The following is a 21731-nucleotide window of genomic DNA, read 5'->3' as shown; positions in this document are numbered from 1 at the left end:
AGAGATGAACCAAAAGAAAATGGGGTGGCTCTGAAATCTGGACGAGATTCCTCAGTCAGTTTCACACCTAATTTCCACACGACTCAGAAATCCCACTCCTAGGTATATACCCCAAATAATTGAAAACACATGACACAGAAAAACCTGTAGAGGAATGTTCACAGCAGTGCTATTCACAACAGCCAAAAGGTGGAAACAACCCAAATGTCCCTGAGCTACTGAATGAATAAACAAACTGTGGCAGATCCATACACTGGAATATTATGTAGCCCTGAAAAAGAATGAAGTACAAATACATGCTACACCATGAATAAATCTAGAAAATATTATGCTGAGTGAAAGAAGCCAAACGCAAAAGGCCACATACCGTATGATTCCATTTACATGAAACGTCCGGAAGAGGGCAGATCCATAGAAACAGAAAGCAGATTAGTGGTAACCGGGGGCTGGTCGGGGGGGAATAGTGATGGTTTAATGGCCACAGGGTTTCCTTTTGGGGTGGTGAAAAATTTCAGGAACTACATTAGTGGTGATGGTTGCCCAACATTGTGAATGTTCTTAATGCCACGGAGGCATACACTCTAAAATCAGAAATGTTAGGTTATATGTACTTTACCACAACAGAAATTAAAGAAATCCCCCTTGAACTTTTGCTTTAAAAAAAAACAAAAACAAAAACAAAAACACCAGAGGGAACAAAACAGGCCTGTTTACTTGATTGTTGTAACAGTGGAAGTCACAGACATGGCCACAGAGTCATAGAACAGGAATGGGAACACAACATGCAGATAGGTCAGCAATTAAAGACCAAACAACAGAATCAGAGTGATCGAGTGACCAGCAACTGTCACTGGAAATTGTCGAAGGCTAAATGCCGTAAATCTACCTCATCTTACAGAGGCTATTTCCGCTGTGGTATAGATTCGTGTAATCCTAACTTGTTTGGATGCAAGTGGTAGAAAAGAGAATGCTATTGGCATAAACTAGAAACTGCATTGGTTCTTGCATGAGTTTTCCTAGCACATTAATACATTGCACCATTGAGGGACAGCAGCTGAAGGCCAAGTACATGAACACAGCTTAAATCAGCAAACCATGAAAAAACACTACTCTCTCCAATTCCCATTCGCCCCCCATTCTCTGTCTTGGCTCGGTTTGGCCATATGCTCTGCCTTGTAAGTGCTTACAACACGATTCCCTCTGATCTCTGGGCATTTTTCTCTTGTCTCTACAACTCAGCAGCTTCAACCCTTCCCTAATCCCTCTTCCCTCAAGCTAGTGTCACCATTTTAAAAGGTGAAGTCTATACTTACTGTAATTTTCTTTTATTTATTAGAAATCTAAGGTGCCTTTTTAAATCAGGCTAGTTCTTTTTTTTAAAAGATTTTACTTATTATTTATTTTAGAGAGAGAGAGCACAGAGTGAGAGAGAGCACAAGTGGGGGGTTGGGGCAGAGGAAGAGGGAGAAGCAGGCTCCCCACTGAGCAGGGAGCCAGACTCAGGGCTCCAACCCAGGACCTTGGGACCATGATCTGAGCTGAAGGCAGATGCTTAACTGACTGAGTCACCCAGATGCCCCTTTATTAGTATAATTCTTTTGTTAGTACTCTGGTTACAAAATTATGTTAAGTTTCCAGTTATTTTCTCCAATCTTGTTTGTTCCTTAAGCCTTGTTATTTTTCAGTGTATAATTTTGCAGAATATGAGGATTTTCAGAAATGAATATATTGCAGCCACTCTGGAAAATAGTATGAAGTTTCCTCAAAAAGCTAAAAATAGAACTGCCCTACCATCCAGCAATTGCACTACTAGGTATTTACCCAAAGGATACAAAAATACAGATCTGAAGGGATACATGCACCCTGATGTTTATGGCCACACTATCAACAACAGCTGAACTACAGAAAGAGCCCAAATGGCCATCAACTGATCGATGGATAAAGAAGATGGGAGATATATATATATATATATATATATATATAATGGACTATTACTCGGGCATAAAAAAGAATGAAATCTTTCCATTTGCAGCAATGTGGATGGAGCTAGAGAATATTATGCTAAGCAAAACAAGTTAGTCAGAGAAAGACAAATACCATATGATTTCACTCATATGTGGAATTTAAGAAACAAAACAAACATGGCAGGGAAGGGAAGAGAGGAAGACCACGAAACAGACTCTTAACGATAGAGAACAAACTGATGGTCACCAGAGGGGAGGTAAGTGGGAGGACTGGTTAAATGGGTGATGGGGATGAGGGAGAGCACTTGTTGTGATGAGCACGGGGTGCTGTACGTAAGTGTTAAATCACTATATTGTACACCCGAAACTCATATTACACCATGTGTTAACTAACTGGACTTTTAATAAAAACTTACAAAAAATTTCTTTAAAATTAAGAAATGCATATATCGTATTAGATAAGAAATGTGTGTATTTGCCAGCTAGCTCACAACCCAACTACTGTCAAGAGACAAATGGCATTGAGCTTCTAGCTTCTCCTTACAGGAACACATAGACTAGGGTGCATCACTGGAGAGGTCATTTCTTTAACCTCCCTTGAATTCAAAAGACTGTGGTGAGGGGTGCCTCTCTTGGCAAAACCACACAATCACTACCCCTTAAGACCATTTCATAGAACTAAATTTGTTCACACCTAGCCAAAAGGAAATGCTGTAGATTAGGTTGCTGGTAAGAGATCAAATCAGATATTTTGGCAATTTCTTTTTTTTTTTAAAGATTTTTTATTTATTTATTCATGAGAGACAGAGAGAGAGAGAGGCAGAGGCAGAGGGAGAAGCAGGCTCCCCGCCGAGCAGGGAGCGCAATGCGGGACTCGATCCCAGGACCCTGGGATCATGACCTGAGCCGAAGGCAGACGCTTAACCGACTGAGCCACTCAGGCGTCCCTTGGCAATTTCATAATAGCTCTTTAATGACCCAAGAATGCTGGAATACCCCCCAAGGGAACACAAATTTGTGAATTCCGAGTAGCAAATTCATTAAGAATGGCCATTAAAAAAAATCTTAGGTAGGGGCACCTAGTTGGCTCAGTCGGCCGAGCATCTGACTCTTGATTTCAGCTCAGGTCTTGATCTCAAGGTCATGAGTTTGAGCCCCATGTTGGGCTCCATGCTGGGTATGGAGCCTACTTAAAAAAAAAAAACAACAACTTAGGTAATATCATGATTTAGGCTCCTGGTCACTATGAGTCTTCTCCTCCCCTCTTTACCACTCCACTTCCCCAAAAGAGAAGATATGGAATTTCATTCCTATATATCTCCCATTATCACAACTATAGAGAGTCCTGCTTATAGACTGGGGTGGATTTAGTGACCCTTCTGACTTCTGTGCAGTCTTGACTTTGCCATTAAGAATGTTCTAACCTCCATGTAGCACCGGCCTCTTTGGGCTCTGTAGAGCATCCTGTCGTATGGGACCGAGACGTGACCTCCGCCATGGACACTCGAGGAAGTACTGATGAAAAAACATTTTCATTTTCTCTTAATGGGAATCAGTATGGATTTCTCTCTGGTAATTCTGGAAAAGCAGTCTGCAAACTTTGATTGCCACGGTTCAGCAGGAGCTGCAGGAGACCACCTCCAATATGAGTGGGAACTTTGGAATTTTCCGGGGTGGGGAGTTTAGAGAGCAAGAAACAGGGGAAACACAGAAGTAAATGGGGGGTCATGGCTCCTCTGTCTCCGCCAATGGCATGTCCCGCAAGATCCTCCCACTGAATCAATCTCTATCCACGTGAATGCTCCCTGAAGTCAACACTGCTACAGGAAAGTATCTAGAGCCCACACCTTGGGTGTATGGCTTCCTTGTTTGTTTTTCCTTTTTGATACAGAACCTGCTCATCGTCTTGGCTATAAATCTCCTATTTTTAAATGAGGACATTTTCATCATGGTGCCTTCCATTGGGTTAAGACGGAAAATCAGAGCCCCTTCCTTTGACCAAACATTCCGGTGGCCCTGAAGGCATGAGTTTCCTCATGCCTAATAACCACTGGGGTGGAAGGAATACAGAGGAGTCATCCCAGCCATTGCCCAGTCTCAGAGCAGAACTGTGACAACTCTATCTCAGATGGGAGGGTACCTTTTTACTTATAGAAATATGCCGTACAGAGACTAAAATTCTCTTTAGTCCTTGATACTAGGACTGAACAGCCACTGTGTCCCAAAGTTCATCCTTTTACCAAACTCCATTCTTCTCTGCTATGGTTGAAGGTTTAAACCTGTTTACTCTTGTTTTCTCTTCAACAGAAAGAATAGCTGGTCTGCATTCCAGTTCAATATGGCAGGGGGAGCACATGTGAGAACTCCCTGCTCTTTTCCCACCGACGAGTGAGGGATGAAATGGAAAACTCAGTTATATAAAAAAGATATAAATAAACACATGGGTGAGTGAGTAAATAAATAAATGTCTTTAAAACTGCCAAAATCAGGCTCAGAAACAAAAGGAGACTCCTTGGGGAATAAAACACAGAAGGAAAAGTATAGTGATAAATGGGGGCCAAAAGCCATATATGGTCCACTGGCGCCTGGGACTGGATGCAGACAGCCGGGCAAGAACTGTGGCCTCTGAGTGGCTTCTCATGTAAAGGTGGGGACTAGGGCCACACTCCTCACACGTAAACAGGGGCTGACATAGCTCTGCCCACCTGAGGTGGTTCCTGCCCTCAAATGGACTGCTTCCCAAGGTAGGCAGCTGCAGCTGAGGTCCCAGTCCAAGATCATTATCAGGGACTAGCACTGTACAAGAAAACAGAGGTAGAAATCGACCATCCAGACATGAGGGAGCCCAAGCTGAGACACTAATATATGACCCGGTTAAGAGTGAAGTGACCTACATGGCCTGGAACAACATTTTCCCCAGGAAGGAAGGGCATATGCAAGAGAAACCCCCCTACACACAGATAATGAGCTTTTAAACAAAGATTTTAGAAAACAAGGGAAAACTCAGAACCAAGAAAAGCTGTCAAGAAACCAGTAAAAGTAGAATTCACACCTGAAAAATATATAGACATTGAAACAGTCCAAAATGGACTCTAAATAAATACTTCAATACCTTAAAGAAATAAAGAAAATAATAAGATCCCAAGAAACACAGGCTTATAAAAGAGCAATATGTAGATATTTTAAAATGTAATCCAAAAACTTGGGAGGAAATACAGTTATTGAAAATAAAAGAACAAACAGAGCCAAACAGATGGCCTAAATAGGAGGCATGAGAAAACTTGAGAAAGAATTCATGAATTGGAGGACAAAACTGAAGTAATATATCATTACAGGGAGTGTACCAAGATGGAAAAAATAAAGGAAGCATTAAGAGACGCGGAGGATAGGGGCACCTGCGTGGTGCAGTCGGTTAAGCATCTGATGCTTGGTTTCAGCTCAGGTCGTGATCTCAGGGTCATGAGATCAAGCCCCGTATCAAGCTCCACGCTCAGCATGGAGTCTGCTTAAGTTTCTCTCTCCCTCTGCCCCTCCCCGCCACGCTCCCCGCCTCTCTCTTTCTAAAATAAATAAATCTTAAAAAAACAGGGAGACAGAAGATAAATTAAGTGATCTGCAAAACCATATGCCAAAGGCAACTTTGAGAATGAAGAAAAAAGAAGGGTAAGATGTAATTTTCAGAAAAACAATGAGTAAAACTGAAGAAAAATTTGAGTCCTTTGGCTGAAAGAAATCATGTACTGAGCAGGTTAAATGAAAATAAATCACACATCGATATACTTCATCATGTGCACCAAAGAAAAAGGAAATCTTAAAAGCTAAAAGAAGGAGAAAACAAGTTACCTACAAAAGAACTATAATCAAACAGTAGATTTCTTATCCACAAACGGAGGAAGTCCACAGACTATTTGTTAGTTTCTTCTAAGTGCTAAGGGAAAACAAGCATGCACCGATAATTTTATGCCCAGCCAAATTTTCACTCAAGGATGAGGACAAAATAAAGACATTTTTGCAAATAAGGATTAGGGAACTTTGGTACCACTCCTCACAGAAAGAACTGGTAAAGGTTATAGTTAACAAGAAGGAAAATGAACTCACAAGGAGTGACCCGCAAGGACAAGAAGGAAAGGAAAATTAACGGCTTATTTCTATACTCCATAAAATGGGCTTTTTAAGTCTTTTAAAGACAATTTTCTCTTTTCTGCTATTTATCATCTCAATTCCTTTATCACTTTATTTTTCACCCAAAGGAACTGCTGGCTTATACTTTCCATTTTTCTCAATACTTGTTTCCTATTCTGTAGCTGGGGTAGGTGATAGCCATATTGCACTCTACGCTTTTCTACGCTGTGCTTCATGTCTGGGTCATGCCTCAACTTCCTTCCCAGGGACAAACAATGTCTACATGGTTTAGATAAATTCCTATGGCATTAAACCACTTTTGGAGACTTCCGGGGGAAAAGATGGGGAAAAAAATCTCCAGATTGGCCTTTTTAACCAGAAATTTTGCTCCCATCTACCAAATCCTTCCTTCGTAATCCAGTTTAAGTAGAAGCAGCAAAGAAAGGCATATAAAAATAGTAAGCCTCATTTGGGGATTTATTCCAAAAGCCAACTTTGAGGTCGATCTTACGCCAAGTCAGTCTCTTACACCTTGAAGCATATATTATCATCACCAATATTCAAAATGATAAACGTGTGACATGACATCATCTTTTGCCATCTGAGAAAGCCTCCCCTGTGTTCATCAGAGTGTCTTTACTGATGCAGGAAGGTATAGTTCACAAAGGTAGTGACCAAAATGGTTTGGGGGCTTCTTCTCCATTAAACACCTCCATTCCTATAACTGAAATGTTAACTGAATTTTCACTGAACCGTATTCTTAGCCCCATTCCTACCATTGCTGCCTGGACACTTTTGGTTTCTCTCTTCTAAGTTCTGGAGTTTCCTTACTACTTAAAAAAAGCACCACCTATGCCCTAGAATAGTGGTTCTTCACGTTTTTAGGGTCAGGTACACCCCCTCCACAAATACCAATAAAGCTATGGATCCTCTCTAAAGGAATTTACATGTATACGCAGTTACACCAAGAACAAAACAATTTTAAAGGGTTCACTGACCCCATAAAGCCCACCCATGGACTCCGACTCCAGAACCTCCATCCTAGAGAGAAACAGGATCAGCTTACAGGACTACAAGGCTTCTACTGCCTAGATCCTGAGGCAGTCACTTAGCTTTTCCCAGGACTGCTGTCCAGCCCACAGGCATTCTCTTCATCATTCCACGCTTGTATGCCCCTGGCGTGGGAGCTAGGCCCCAGTCAGACATGAACAAAGTGTCACTGAGTGAGCCCCTGCCTCAGACAAACACCCTAGCCGCAAACCCTCAAAGTAGACGTCCTAACAGCCTTGTGAAAAAGTCTCTGCCCGCCTTCCCCTTAGATTTGCTCTTAACAATGTGTACATAATAACTGTGCAGTCTGGAGGAGGTGACAATTCAGCGGGCAGGCAGCTTTATACTGTCATAAACCTCACTGGTTCAGCTCCTTTGATTTATGCAATCCCAGCACTAATTGCTTAAGACACGTGCCCAGTGCCCATGGCAGGAAGAGGCTGTTTATGGCACAAACTCTCTGGGCCACAATTCCCTTCCCCCAACTGACATCCACATTCACATGATTAAAAGCCCAATGAAAATCTGTTACTGGGTACCCAATAACTTATTATTAGAGCCTAGAATATGCCCCGCTTGGGCTATAAACAGTATTTAGGGGCCAGTGTGGGCTGCCTAAAAGTGTCCTATTGTTATTTCTGTCTGGAAGTTTCCCTTCTGGGGAATTAGGCAGATGGAGTGGGTTGGGGGGAAGCGGGAGGAAGGAGAGCCGCAGCTGGGAAAGAAAGAGGCAATCTGGTTTACCTGGGCAGCGTGGGCAGCACAGATGAGGAATATGCACAGGGGACAGGCAATGGAGGCTTGGACATCTGACTCGGCTGCAGAGCACATTCCCATTCTGGAAGAGAAGAGGCAACCATGAAAAAAAATTAAGGTCTCTCAAAGGTCACCTGCGCTCATGCCCCTTTGGCAAACAGTCATGCCGGGACTCACCCAGACAGTGAATGACACATTCCCAAGTAGCTGAATGGAATCACCACTTTCTTCCCTTTTCTCATCACTAGCACCTCTGCTGGGTTGGTTCACTGCTTACTGGCATATTTTTCAAAAGCTCGGGTCACTCTTGCTCTGGTTTTCAAAGCTTCCCGCCAACTGTGGAAGGCTCCTCCTGGCCTGCCTTTGTGGTGTTTCCACCACTTCTGGCTCCAGCTGCACATCGACGGGAGCCTAGTCTAATTACAGGATCACCTGCCCAATGCCACGGGAGGGAAGGGATAACGAGCGATGGGGTCCCCTGAGCAGCTAGCCACCCCTGGGCAAGGAGACATCACTGGCACATGGGTCCTGGATTCCATGTAACTCTGCCTTGGACCAGCGGGCTGGGCGGGCGCCTTCTCTCCTCACTTCCTGTTTCAGTCATAAGCTTTCTGAAAACAAGCTAAGCTTTGGAATTGAGCTGATTACCTAGCATGCCTGGGCGGGGGTGACTGGGTCCCTGCCCCACTTACAATTACAGGACCCCTAGCTCTGACAGCTCTCAACCATTGTTAGATCAAAGGAAGCCTTTGGAAATCAATTTTGCATTAGCATTTCCATCCATAATTCATTCCAAGCAAGGGTGACTTGTATCTATCACGCTCTTGTGGGGCAAGAGGATGAAAAAGAGGGTGGGGAATGAGAAGATGCCTAGCACTGGAGCTGTCGGTACTCGGATCGTATTAACATTTTCACTGCCCTGCAGATGGCAAAACTCAGCCCCCAAGGGTTAGCTGTCCATTTCCAATGTGTTGCGTCAAGAATCTGACACAATCATGTCATACCAGGGAGCTAATCAGTACCCAGATGCTCTATTTAATACCTGCCCCAGCCATTGAAAGAGGCAGGCTTCTTTTATCCAAATCTGAATCACCCTACCATAAAACCTCTTTCTTTTCTCGTGGACTTTCTAGAATACGTTTTTGGAGTGTTGCATTTGGAAACACCACACAGCCTCCTTATGTGTCACGCTCCGCAGAGCCAGGTGGTGTCATCTTGAAGTGAAATCACCCAAGCACATCAGAAACCACTCCTTCTGGCTGAGGCCTACACCAATGCCTCCTTAAAACCTTAAACTGAATTCTGTTCTAGAGTTAACAGATGAATAAAAATAATAACCATAACAATAGCGATGATGATCGCCCTGACAGCAGTTAACATCTCTTGAATGTTGGCTGTGACCGAGCACAGTTTTAGGTGACTGAAACCTATTAGTGAATTTAATCCTTCCCACAATCCTGTGAAATACATAGTATCATCATCCCGTTTTTAAAGAAAAAGAAGCTGAAGGGATCTCAGAGAGTTCAGGTAACTTGTCCAATGTAACACAGCTTACAGGTGGCAGAGCCAGGGTCGGAAACATGGTCTGTCTTAACTCCAGAGCCCCGCAGTCTCTTAACATGACTTCCTACTGCCTGAAGGTTAGGTTTCCGCGTGCTTAGAATTCTAAAAGCCCAACTTCTACTTAAATGGCAAAAGAATCTGGCTTGCAAGTGACTGCTTCTATACTACCTAGGCACTAAGGAGGAATTACAAGTTCTTCCACAAGGTCTCAAGTGAGAGGCTGGTCTTGAAAATTCTTTCCATACGCTCGGAGTTCTCCATTCTCAAGGCCTGCTACAAGGCCTCCTTACCCAAGTGGTTCTCCACCAGGGGTCATTTTGCTCCCAAGCAACCTGGACCATGTCTCAGGTCATTTTTGGTTGTCACAACTGGAATTGGTGTTGTTGGGTGTCTAGTGGGTAGAGACCAGGGATGGGGTAAACATCCTACAATGTACAGGACAGCCCCCACAACAAGGAATAACCTGTCCCTGAGTGGCAATAGAGCAGAAATTGAAAAGCCAAGGCCTAGTATAAGACAGTAGAGGCTTATTCAGAAAGATGGAACACAGCTGTGGTCCTGGGTCAAGGCCATGGAAAGAAGATGAGAGTACCTGCTTTGCCTATTGCAAAGATGGCATTTAAGGTGTCCAAACACCCCTCTGAATGTCTGGTCAGGAGTCAAGGCCAAGCCAAGAGAACTGTAATGGTTACCAGGGACAGGCCAAGGTTCTGCAGCCTCAATGCTAATTACTGCTACTGGCCCAGACATCAAATATGCTCTCTCAATCAACCACTGTACGATCTGTCCTAATCTCTTCTCTAAAGGCCAGCCTTGAAAATGATCTTCAAAAACGATTTTGTCCATAATCCAGGCATTACTTTGAGCTCTGTTTCCCTACTCCTGCTATCAAACTTTTCTACCTTCTCCCCACCATGGCCCATATCATTTGGCTAGGAGACCATAAATATCTGTCCATAGCAAATACTTAGAGATCCCACAAAAAAATCAAGCCAAATGGCAACAAGAGGAAAGAGTCAGGAGACATTTATTTCTCCCGACAAGCTGCTTCCTATCTTCTCTTAGGCTTTCACCACCCCTGCTTCCCAGCCATCTGGGCACCGGAAGCACCTCTGCATGCCGAGGAGCAAACTGGGTGTCACATTGTACCTCTGAGCAGATGCAGTTGACACAGTAAACCAACCCATAAGGTTCCAGGTAAGGATGCCATCTCTCGCCCACTCTGTACTTCTTGTCTTGAAACACACAGTATGTCTCTGAATCTGTGAGGAAGGAGATGGAGAATATGCCTGTTAGGCCCCACAGACAAAGTCATCAAATCCAAAGGCAATTGCACTTTCCATCTGTTTTTGTGTTACATCAAGAGCAGAGGCATAGGGAATGTTTCCAGAACCTACTACGGGCTGTGTTTCACATGCTGTGCTTATTCGATCCTACAATGACCCAGTACGGTAGACACCACTGTGAGTCTCGTTTCACAGATGAGGGAAATCAAGTCATATAACCAGTAAGTAACTGACAGGAGAGTCAAACCCAGCTTTGCCCGAGTGAAGCCAAAGTCTTGGTGACTGCTCTGTTAACAATGGTAAGATAAGGGTGCACGTCGTGTGTCCTTCTGGAAAAGGCTGTGCTCCCTTGCTGTGGAAATGCAAGCTAAGGTCTGAAATGCTGATCTTTCTCCGAGCTGCCCGGGGGGTGGTGTAGGAGTAATGAACTAGACGCATTGTGTTAAGTTCCTATAAATGGCTTTTGCCCATGTGTGCTAATATCATTCAATCATGAAACAAATATTTGGGCACTTACTATTGGTCAGGCACTCTGCTGACTGCTGGGAATAAGATGGTGAGCAAAACTACCCACAGTCCTTGTTCTCCTCAACTTACAGACTTGTTCTTCTGTAAACGACTCCCAATTTGCTCAAAAGGAATGCCTCCTTCCCCTTTGATGAACAGAAATTTTGATAACCACAGCTTATCTTGTGCCACAGTTCCTTGAGCACATACTATGTTACTTGCATTCCTTTACACATCTTATTTCTCCATCAAAGTAAAAGTTCCTCAAAATCAGGCAACATTTATTCTGTTTATCACATGGCCTAGCACACCACACCGTGGCCAAGAAATGTAATCAATTAGCAAACGACTGGTAAATGAATCTCCAAACCATGTGATTCGCCTTTGAATCCCATCCTCATCTATCCACTGCTTCCCAATCACACAAGGTCAAAGCAAACTAGGACTCTTCTTGTAGCAAACACACTAGTCTCCCCCACTCTCCAGTACACATTTCCCTGATGATCAAAATTTTAAAAGAAAGAAAAGGCAGATAAGCAAGAAACTGGGAGAAGATATATATACTTTTAAAGATTTTATTTATTTATTTGAGAGAGAGAATGAAAGAGAGAGAACGAGAGGGGGTAGGGTCAGAGGGAGAAGCAGACTTCCCGCTGAGCAGGGAGCCCAACATGGGACTCGGTCCCAGGACTCTGCGATCATGACCTCAGCTGAAGGCAGACACTTAACTGACTGAGCCACCCATGTGCCCCAAGGGAGAAGATATTTCCAACCAATAAAGTATTAGAATCGGGAACCTTTTCTCATCATTTAAATTAATAAGTAAAATACCAACCAATCCCAACAGAAAAAAATATCTATTTATCCAGGACATGAATAACAATTTGAGGGAAGAAGAAATGGGAAACAGGCAACAAACATGAAAAGATGTTCAACCTCACTAGTAATCAGAGATTCAGATTAAAACTACACTGAGATCATTGTCTCAAGTCACTCACTGCTTCAAAGACCCACGGTGATTTTTTCCAGCGACCTGCAAGATAAATTCCAATTTACTTTTCAAAGCTTGATTTCCAACTTCTTCAGAATGATGAACTGGGAGTCAGGAAATCTGGGTTTGAATCCTAACCAACTCTAGCTGTGTGGCACTGAGCTAATCATTGAAACTGTCAATCTAAAAAAAATTTAAAAATAGGGGTGCATGGGTGGCTCAGTCGGTTAAGCACTGGACTCCTGATTTCAGCTCAGGTCATGATCTCAGGGTTGTGGGATCAAGCCCCACATCGGGCTCTGCACTCAGAGTGGAGTCTGCTTAAGATTCTCTCTCTCCCTCTCCCTCTGCCCCTCCCCCTCAAAACAATGATAAAAAATTAAAACATAAAAAATAAAAATAAAAAAATAAACTGTCAGTCTCAGTTTTCAACACCTATGAAATATAGATTATCTGTTTCCCAAGCAGAGTTTGGAGGATTAATCGAAATTCTTTGTAAATTATAAAGTACTACAAAATGTAGAGCATTATTTTATGTTAATTATTTTCTTTTTAGAAAAGTAATTTATACTTAATGTAGAAAACTGGAAAACATTCACAAAGTTCCAAAAAGAACAAAATAAAAACATAAATGTATAAATATGAAAAACATTATACACAATTCCAGCAGGAGACAACCACTTGTAATATACTGGTAACTTACAAATAGCCTGTGGGTTGAAGGAAAAAATCAAAAGGGAAATTAAAAAATAGTTTGTACTAAATGAAAGTAAAAACACAGCATATCAAAATCAGTGGGATTTGGCTAAAGAAGTACTTAAAGGGAAATTTATATCACTAAAATACCTACATTAAAAAGGGAGAAAAGTCTCAAACCAAGACACTAGAAACAGTAGAGCAAAATAAACCAAAAGCAAACAGAAGAAAGGAATAATAAAGAAGTCAGTGAAATCGAAGACAGAAAATCAACAGAAAAAAATCAGTGAGACCAAATCTGGTTTTTAAATAAAATCAATAAAATTGATAAACTTCTTACAAAACTAGCAAAGATAAAAAGAGAGAAGATGAGAATTCCCAATATTAGGGACAACAGAGAGCATTCTAAAAAAGGATAAAAAAAAGGAATATTATGAATAACTTTATGCCATCTAAGTTAGCAACCTAGATGAAACGGATTAATTCCTTGAATGACACAAATTACCAAAGCTCAATCTAGAAGAGATAGATAACCTGAATATTCCTATATCCTTTTTTTGATTTATTTATTTGAGAGAGAGAGAGCAAGGGGAGGGGTAGAGCGAGAGAAAGAATCTCAAGCAGACTCCCCACTGAGTGCATAGCCCAATGCGAGGCTTGATTTCAGGATCCTGAGATCACGACCTGAGCTGAAATCAAGAGTCAGAGGCTTAACTGACTAAGCCATCCAGGCGCCCCTCTTATGTCTTTTAAAGAACTTGAATTTGTAGTTAAAAATTTTGTCACAAAGAAAACTCCAGGGCCAGATGGCTTCACTGGTGAATTCTATCAAACATTCTACCAAACATTTCAGAAAAAAATGAAAAAGAGGGATCACTTCCCAACTAAATCATTGATGTAGGCATGACCCTGACATGAAAACAAGATTAAAGGTATTACAAGAATAAAAATAAAACTGTAGACCAATATCCCTCCTGAACATAGATACAAACGTTCTCAATAAAATCCCAGTAAATTAAACCCAACAATATATAAAAAGGATGATACTTTATGAGCAAGTGGGATTTATCCTGAAAATTAAAGGCTAATTCAACATTCACAGTTCAGTCAACATAATTCACCATATCAACAAACTGGACAAGAAGAATCATGTAATCATCGCAACAGATGCCAAAAAAAAACACTTGACAAAATTCTACATCCATTTGTGACAGAAACTCTCAGCAAAGTAGAAAAAGACCTTCCTCAACCTAATTAAGGGCATCTTCAAAAAAACCTACAGTTAACATTATACTTAATGGAAAAAGACAATGCTTTCTCCCTAAGATGGGGAGTTATGGAAGGATGTCTGCTCCACCACCTTGGAGATCCTAGCCAGTGGAATCAGGTAAGAAAAAGAAGGAAAAGGCGTACATATTAGAGAATAAAACACAAACCTGTTCTATTTATAGATGGTATGACTGTCTACAAAGAAAAATCCCAAAGAATCGATTTAGAGTTAGTAAAAATAATAAGAGAATTTAAGCAAGATTACAGAATACAAGGTCAATATAAAAAAGCTGATCACATTTATATATTCTACAAAGAACAATCAGAAATTGGAATTTGAGGGGGGTGGGAGGGATGGGGTGGCTGGGTGATAGATATTGGGGAGGGTATGTGCTATGGTGAGCGCTGTGAATTGTGTAAGACTGTTGAATCACAGACCTGTACCCCTGAAACAAATAATACATTATATGTTTAAAAAAAAAAAAAAAGGAAGAAGATAGCGGGAAGGGAAAAATGAAGGGGGAGGAAATCAGAGGGGGAGACGAACCATGAGAGACTATGGACTCTGAGAAACAAACTGAGGGTTCCAGAGGGGAGGAGGGTGGGGGGATGGGTTAGCCTGGTGATGGGTATTAAAGAGGGCACGTACTGCATGGAGCACTGGCTGTTATACGCAAACAATGAATCATGGAACACTACATCAAAAACTAATGATGTAATGTATGGTGGTTAACATAACATTAAAAAAAAGAATATTTATCTGAAAAAAAAACTGGAATTCGAAAAAGTACCTTTTGCAATAGCTCCCCCTAAACATAGACACACTGAGGTATCTAACAAAATGTATGCCAGATCTCTAATCAGAAACCTACAAAACTATGACAAAAGAAACCAAAGGAGTCCTAAAAAATGGACAGGTATGCCTTGTTTGTGGACTGGAAGTCACAATATTGTGAAGATGTCAGTTCCCCCCAAAGTGACTTATAGATTCAATGAAACCCAAAACCAAATACTAGCGGGATATTTTATAGAAATTGGTACTCTCATTCAAAAGTTCATATGAAAATGTAAAGGAGTAGAAGAGCCAAAACAGTCTGACAAAGAAAGATTTGGGAGGACATATACAAAGTGATTTCATGACTTAATGTAAAATTATAGTTTTCAAGGCAATGTGTTTTTGGCAAAAGGTTAGACAAACATATCAACAGAACAGAATGATGAGTCAAAAAACAGACCCACACATAAACGTAGTCAATTGATTTTCAACAAAGGTGCAAAGACCATTCAAAGGAGAAACAGTATTCTTTTCAACAAATGCTGCTGGAACATTTGAATAGTCATATACAAAACATGAACTAAAATGAGTCTGTAACTCAGACCACATACAAAAATTAATTCAAGATGGATCATAGACTTCCATGTAAACTAATATTTTAAAACTTCTAGAAGAAAACATTGAAGGCTATCTTGGTGATATTGGGTTAGGCAAAGACTTCTGAGATATGACACCAAAACCACAGTCCATAAAAGAAATATAAAATAGGACCTCGCCAAAATTAAGGACTTCAAAATTAAGGACTTCTGCCTTTGAAAGAGTGGTAAAGGGGTACCTGGGTGGCTCAATCGGTTAAAGTGTCTGCCTTCGGCTCAGGTCATGATCTCAGGGTCCTAGGATCGAGCGCCTCGTTAGGCTCCCTGCTCAGAAGGGAACCTGATTGTCTCTTTTCCTCTGTCCCTCCCCCTGCTTTTGCTCTCTTTATTTCTCAAATAAATCAATAAAATATTTTTAAGAAAGAGTACAGAGAATAAAAAGTAAAGCTAAGGGATGAGAGAAATTATTTGCACATCCTCTTTCTGATAAAAGATTTTATCCAGAATACATAAAGAAATCTCAAAACTTAAGGATAAGGAAAGAAATGATCCAATTTTTAAAACAGGGATACAATTTGAATAGACACTTTACCAAGGAAGATATACAGGTATCAAACATATAATTAATCAGCAGGGAAACACACACTGAAACCATGATGAGATATCACTACCCACCTATCAGAATGGCTAAACTCAAAAAACCTAACCATACTAAGTGCTGGTGAGGATGTGAAGCAACAGGAACTTTCCTGTATTTGCTGGTGGAAATGCAAAATAGTAACAGCCATGCTGGAAACAAGGGGGCAGTTTCTTATAAAGTTACACAGAACACTTACTATACAACCCAACAATCTCACTCCTAGGTATTTTCCTGAGAGAAACAAGAACATATATGCAGTTCATGAGAACCCTGGCACTTTAGTCAGCTGATGCAGGTTTAAAAAAGTGGTTGGTGAAATATTATTAATCAAATCTACATCAATAAAATGATCATCATAACTGAAAAAAAAACCCATATTCACACAAAAACCTGTACCTACATGTTTAGAATGGCTCTTTTCATGGTCTACAAAACCTAAAAACACCTTGAATGTCCTTCAGCTGATGAATCTATAAACACCCACCCAATGGAATATTAGCAATAAAAAGAAATGAAAGTCGGAGGCACACAAACATAGATGAATCTCAAAGGCATTACACTAAATGAGGAAAGCCAGACTCAAAGTCCACATATGGTATGATTCTACTTCTTTTCATTCTGGAAAAGGCAAAACGATAGGGACAGAAAACAGATCCATAGTTTCCAAGGGAAGAAGTTTAACTACAAAGGGGCACAGAGGGAATCTGTTGGGAGATGGAGTCATTTTTGTATCTTGATTATGGCAATGCCTATGTGACAGAATGCTTCTGCCAAAACTCACAGAACTGTACCCTACAAAAAGGGTGAATTTTGTTGCATGTAAACTATACCTTAATAAAACATAAAAAAAAAAAAAATAGAGGAAAGAAAAATCACAGATAATTCCCCTCCCAGAGGATAATCACTTTTAACATTCCAGTAAGGTCACTCCCATTTTTTTTTCCTTTTTTTAAATTAATAGACTTTGTTTCTTACAGCAGTTTGAGGTTTGCAAAAAAATCGAGCAGACAGTACAGAGTTCTCATATATCCTCTCTTGACCTCACCCCCAATTCCCTTGTTTATTAACATCTTATGGTAAGTGTGGTACATTTGTTACAATTAATGAATCACTAGTGAGATATTAACATTAACTAAAGCACATGAGCATGCACTTTGTTATGACAAATGTATAATGATATATATCCACCTTCACAGTATCATACAGAATCATTTCAGTGCCCTAAATATCCCGTTTTCTGCCTGTTCATCCCCTCCCTTTTCTCTCTCCTTAACTGCTGAAAACCACTGATTTTTTTTTTTTTACTGTCTTTATACTTTTGTCTTTTCAAGATGTCATATCGTTAGAATCATAGTGTGTGACGTCTTTTTAAACTTGCTTCTTTCACTTAGAACTATGCATTTAAGGTTCCTCCACGTCTTTTCATTGCTTGACAGCTCATTTATTTTGTCACTGAGTAATATTCTGTTGTATGGACGTACAGCTTATTTATCAATTTACCTATTGAGGGACATCTTGGTGGCTTCTGATTATTGGAAATGGTGAATAAAACTGCTATAAATGCTTGCATGCAGGTTTCGTGTGGACATGTTTTCAACTCACTTACATAATAATGCCTATGGATGACATAGTATGGCAATGTTTAGCTTTGTAGGAAACTTCCAAACTGTCTTCCAACATGACTATACAATTTTACATTCCCACCAGCAACGGATGACAGTTCCTGTTGCCCCACATCCTCACCAGGATTTGGTGTCTTCTGTATTTCCAGTCTCAGCCATTCTAAATAGGTGTGTTGATTTAATTTATAATTCCCTAATGACATAGGATGCGGAGCATCTCTTCATGTACTTATTTGCCACCCTGATATCTTCTTTGGTGAGGTGTCTGTTTAGCTCTTGGCCTACTTATTAATTAGGTTGGTCATTTCCTTTTCTTTCTTGTGTGAGATTTAAGAGCTCTTTGTATATTTTGGATACAAGTCCTCTATCAGGTACGCATTTTGCAAATATTTTCCCTCAGTCTGTGGCTTGTCCTTTCAGTCGCTCAACAGTGTCTTTTGCAGAGCAGAAGTTTTTACTTTTAATGAAGTCCAATTTATCAATTTTTTCTTTCATGGAGCGTGCTTTTGGTGTTGTATCTAAAAGCTCATGACCAAACCCGAGGTCACCTAGATTTTCTCCTATGTTATCTTTTAGAAGTTTTATACGTATGTATTTTATATTCAGACCTTTGATCCATTTCGAGTTATTTTTGTGAAAGGTTTAAGGTCGGTGTCTACATTCTTTTTTTTTTTTTTTTTTTTTTTGCATGTGGATGTCTAGTTGTTCTGGCACTATTTGTTGAAAAGATTATCCTTTTTCCAATGAAATGTCACTGCTCCTTTTGTCGAGATCAGTTTGCTATGCTTGTATGGGTCTATTTCTGGGCTCTCTATTGTGTTCCATTGATCTATTTGTCTCTTCTTTCAACAACACCACAGTCATGATTACTGTAGCTTTATAGCAAGTCTCGAAGTTGGGTAGTGTCAGTCCTCCAACTTTATTGTTCTTCAATGTTGTGTTGGAAATTCTGGGTCTTTTACCTTTTCATGGCAACTTTAGAATCACTTTGTTTATTTACACAAAGTAAATTGCGGGGATTTTGATTGGTATTATATTGAATCTATAGATCAAGTTGGGGAGAACTGGTATCTTGATAATATTGGGTCTTCCTATCCATGAGCATGGAATATCTTTTCCATTTATTTGATTCCTTTCCTGAGAATTTTGTAGTTTTCCTTACAGAGATCTTGTACACATTCTGCTAGATTTATACCTAAGTAATTTCATTTCTTTTTGGTGCTAATGTAAACGGCATTGTGTTTTTAATTACAAATTCCAATTGTTCATTGCTGGTACATAGGAAAGCAATTGACTTTTATATATTAACCTTGTATCCTTCAACCTTGCTATAATTGCTTATTAATTTGGGGACGGTTTTTTAATTGATTCTTTAGAACTTTTTACACAGATAATCATGTCATCTGTAAACAAAGGTAGTTTTATTTCTTCCTTCCCAACATTTACACCATTGTTTCCATTTCCCATCTTACTGCATTAGCTATGACTTCAAGTACAATGTTGAATTGGAGTGGTCAAAGGAGACATCATTGCCTTGTTCCTGATCTTAGGGGGAAAGCACCTAGTTTCTCTCCATTGAGTGTGGTGTTAGTTATAGATTTTTTTGTAGATGTTCTTCATGAAGTTGAAGAAATTCCCCTCTATTCCTAGTTTGCTGGATAGTGTTGGATTTTGTCAAATCTTCTTATGCATCTATTGCTATAATCATATGGTTTTTCTTCTTTAGCCTGTTGATGTGATGGATTACATTAATTGATTTTTGAATGCTGGAACAGCCTTGCATGCCTGGAATAAATTCCATAATTTGTGGCTTTTTCATACATTGTTGGATTCAATTTGCTAATATTTTGCTGAGGATTATTGCATTAGAGATACTGATCTGTAGTTTTCCTTTCTTGTAACATCTCTTTCTGGTTTTGGTATCAGGGTAATGTTGGCCTCATAGAATGAGTTAGGTAGTATTCTTTCTGCTTCTATCTTCTAAAACAGACTGAAGAGTGTCAGTATTATTTCTTCCTTAAATGTTTGGTCAATTTCACCAGTTCATCCTCTGGGCCTGGTACTTTCTGTTTTGGAGGGTTATGAATTATTGATTCAATTTCTTTAATAGATATAAGCTATTCAGACTGTCTATTTCTTCTTGTGTGAGTTTTGTTGAATTTTATCTTTCAAGGTATTGGTCCATTATTTCTAAGTCATCAAATTTGTGGACACAGAATTGTTCATTATATTCCTTTATTATCCTTTTGATATCAATGGGTCAATAGTGATGATGGCTTTTCTTTCATTTCTGATATTAATAATTGTGTCTTCTCCCTTTTTTCTTAATTAACCTGGCTAGAGGTTTATTCTATGGATCTCTTCAAGGAATCAGTTTTGGTGTCATTGATTTTTCTCTATTGTTTCCCTGGTTTCACTTTCATTGATTTCTGCTTTAGTTTTTTAAAATTTATTTTCTTTTGCTTACTTTGGATTTGATTTGCTCCTGTTTTCTAGTTTCTTTTTTTAAGATGTTTTGTTTATTTATTTGACAGAGAGAGAGCACAAGCTGGGGGAGCAGTGAGGGAGAGGGAGAAGCAGGCTTTCTGCTGAGCAGGGAGCCCAATGCAGGGCTCCATCCCAGGACCCTGGGATCATGATCTGAGCTGAAGGCAGATGCCTAACCTACTGAGCCACCCAGGCACCCCTAGTTTTCTAGTTTCTTAAGGTGAAACTCAAGACTGTTGACAGTAGATCTTTCTTCTTCTAATATCTTAATTCTATGCTATAAATTTCCCCTAAGCACTGCTTTTGCTGCATCCTGTGAATTTTGATAGAACAAGTTCTATCTTTATTTTCATATAATTCAAAATATTTTAAAATTTCTCTTGAGATTTCTTTGACTCATATGTTATTTTTAAAAGATTTTATTTATTTATTTATTTATTTATTTATTTATTTATTTATTTGAGAGAGAGTATGCACGCAGAGAGGAGCAGAGGGGGAGGGAGAAGGAGAGAGAATCTGAAGCAGACTGCACTGACCACAGAGCCTGACATGGGGCTCAATCCCATGACCAGGAAATTGTGACCTGAACGGAACCCAAGAGTCAGAAGCTCAACTGCCTGAGCCACCCAGGCACCCTAACCCATGTGCTATTTTAAACTGTATTATTTAATCTCTAAATATTTGGGGATTTTACAGCTATCTTTCTGTTATTGAGTTCTAGTTTCATTCCAGTGTGGTCTGAGAGGATACGCTATATAGTTTCTATTATTTTTAATTTCATAAGGTGTGTTTTCTGACCCATGAATGTGGTCCATCTTGGTGGATGATTCACGTGAGCTTGAGAAGAATGTGTATTCTGCTGTTTTTAGATGAAATATTCTATAGAAGTCAATGAGATCTGGTTGATTGATGGTGTTGTTCAGTTTAATTACATCCTCACTGATTTTCTGTCTTCTGGATCTGTTAATTATTATAGAGAGGTGTAAAAGTCTCCAACGATAATAGTGGATTTGTCTGTTTCTCCTTGCAGCTCTAATAGTTTTTGCCTCACATACTTTGATGCCCTGTTAGGTGCATACACATAATTTTCCTTGCTCTGAAAGTCTGCTTTGTCTGAAATTAATATAGCTATTCCCACTTACTTTTGATTAGTGTCAGCATGCTATATCTTTCTCCATTCCTTTACTTTTAATCTATATGGACCTTTATATTTAAAGTGGGTTTCTTGTAAACAACATATAGCTGGGTCTTTTTTTTTCTTTTTTTTAACCTACTACACTAGTCTCTTTTAATTCGTGTGTATAGACCATTCACTTTTTTTATTTTTTATTTTTTTAAGATTTTTATTTATTGCTTTGAGAAAGAGAGAGAGAGAGGGAGTGTACGAGCAGGGGGAGGGGCAAAGGG

General features: G+C 39.9%; 1 protein-coding gene across 7 annotated transcripts in view; it reads right to left on the bottom strand.

Moving 5' to 3' along the window:
• The window catches only part of CHRDL1 (chordin like 1), a 114670-nt gene that overhangs the window by 74233 nt on the left and 18706 nt on the right, over positions 1–21731 (bottom strand). For all 7 annotated transcript variants that reach the window (XM_027609382.2, XM_027609375.2, XM_027609379.2 and 4 more), the window contains exons 3-4: positions 10605–10717; positions 7881–7974 (exon numbers count right to left, since the gene is read on the bottom strand). In XM_027609382.2, coding sequence (XP_027465183.1) covers positions 7881–7974; positions 10605–10717 — 207 coding nt within the window. The remainder of the gene's footprint in view (positions 1–7880; positions 7975–10604; positions 10718–21731) is intronic.

The sequence above is a fragment of the Zalophus californianus genome, chromosome X, assembly GCF_009762305.2.
Source record: "Zalophus californianus isolate mZalCal1 chromosome X, mZalCal1.pri.v2, whole genome shotgun sequence".
Classification (NCBI taxonomy): Eukaryota; Metazoa; Chordata; class Mammalia; order Carnivora; family Otariidae; genus Zalophus; species Zalophus californianus.
This window is presented reverse-complemented; position numbering and strand designations above follow the sequence as displayed.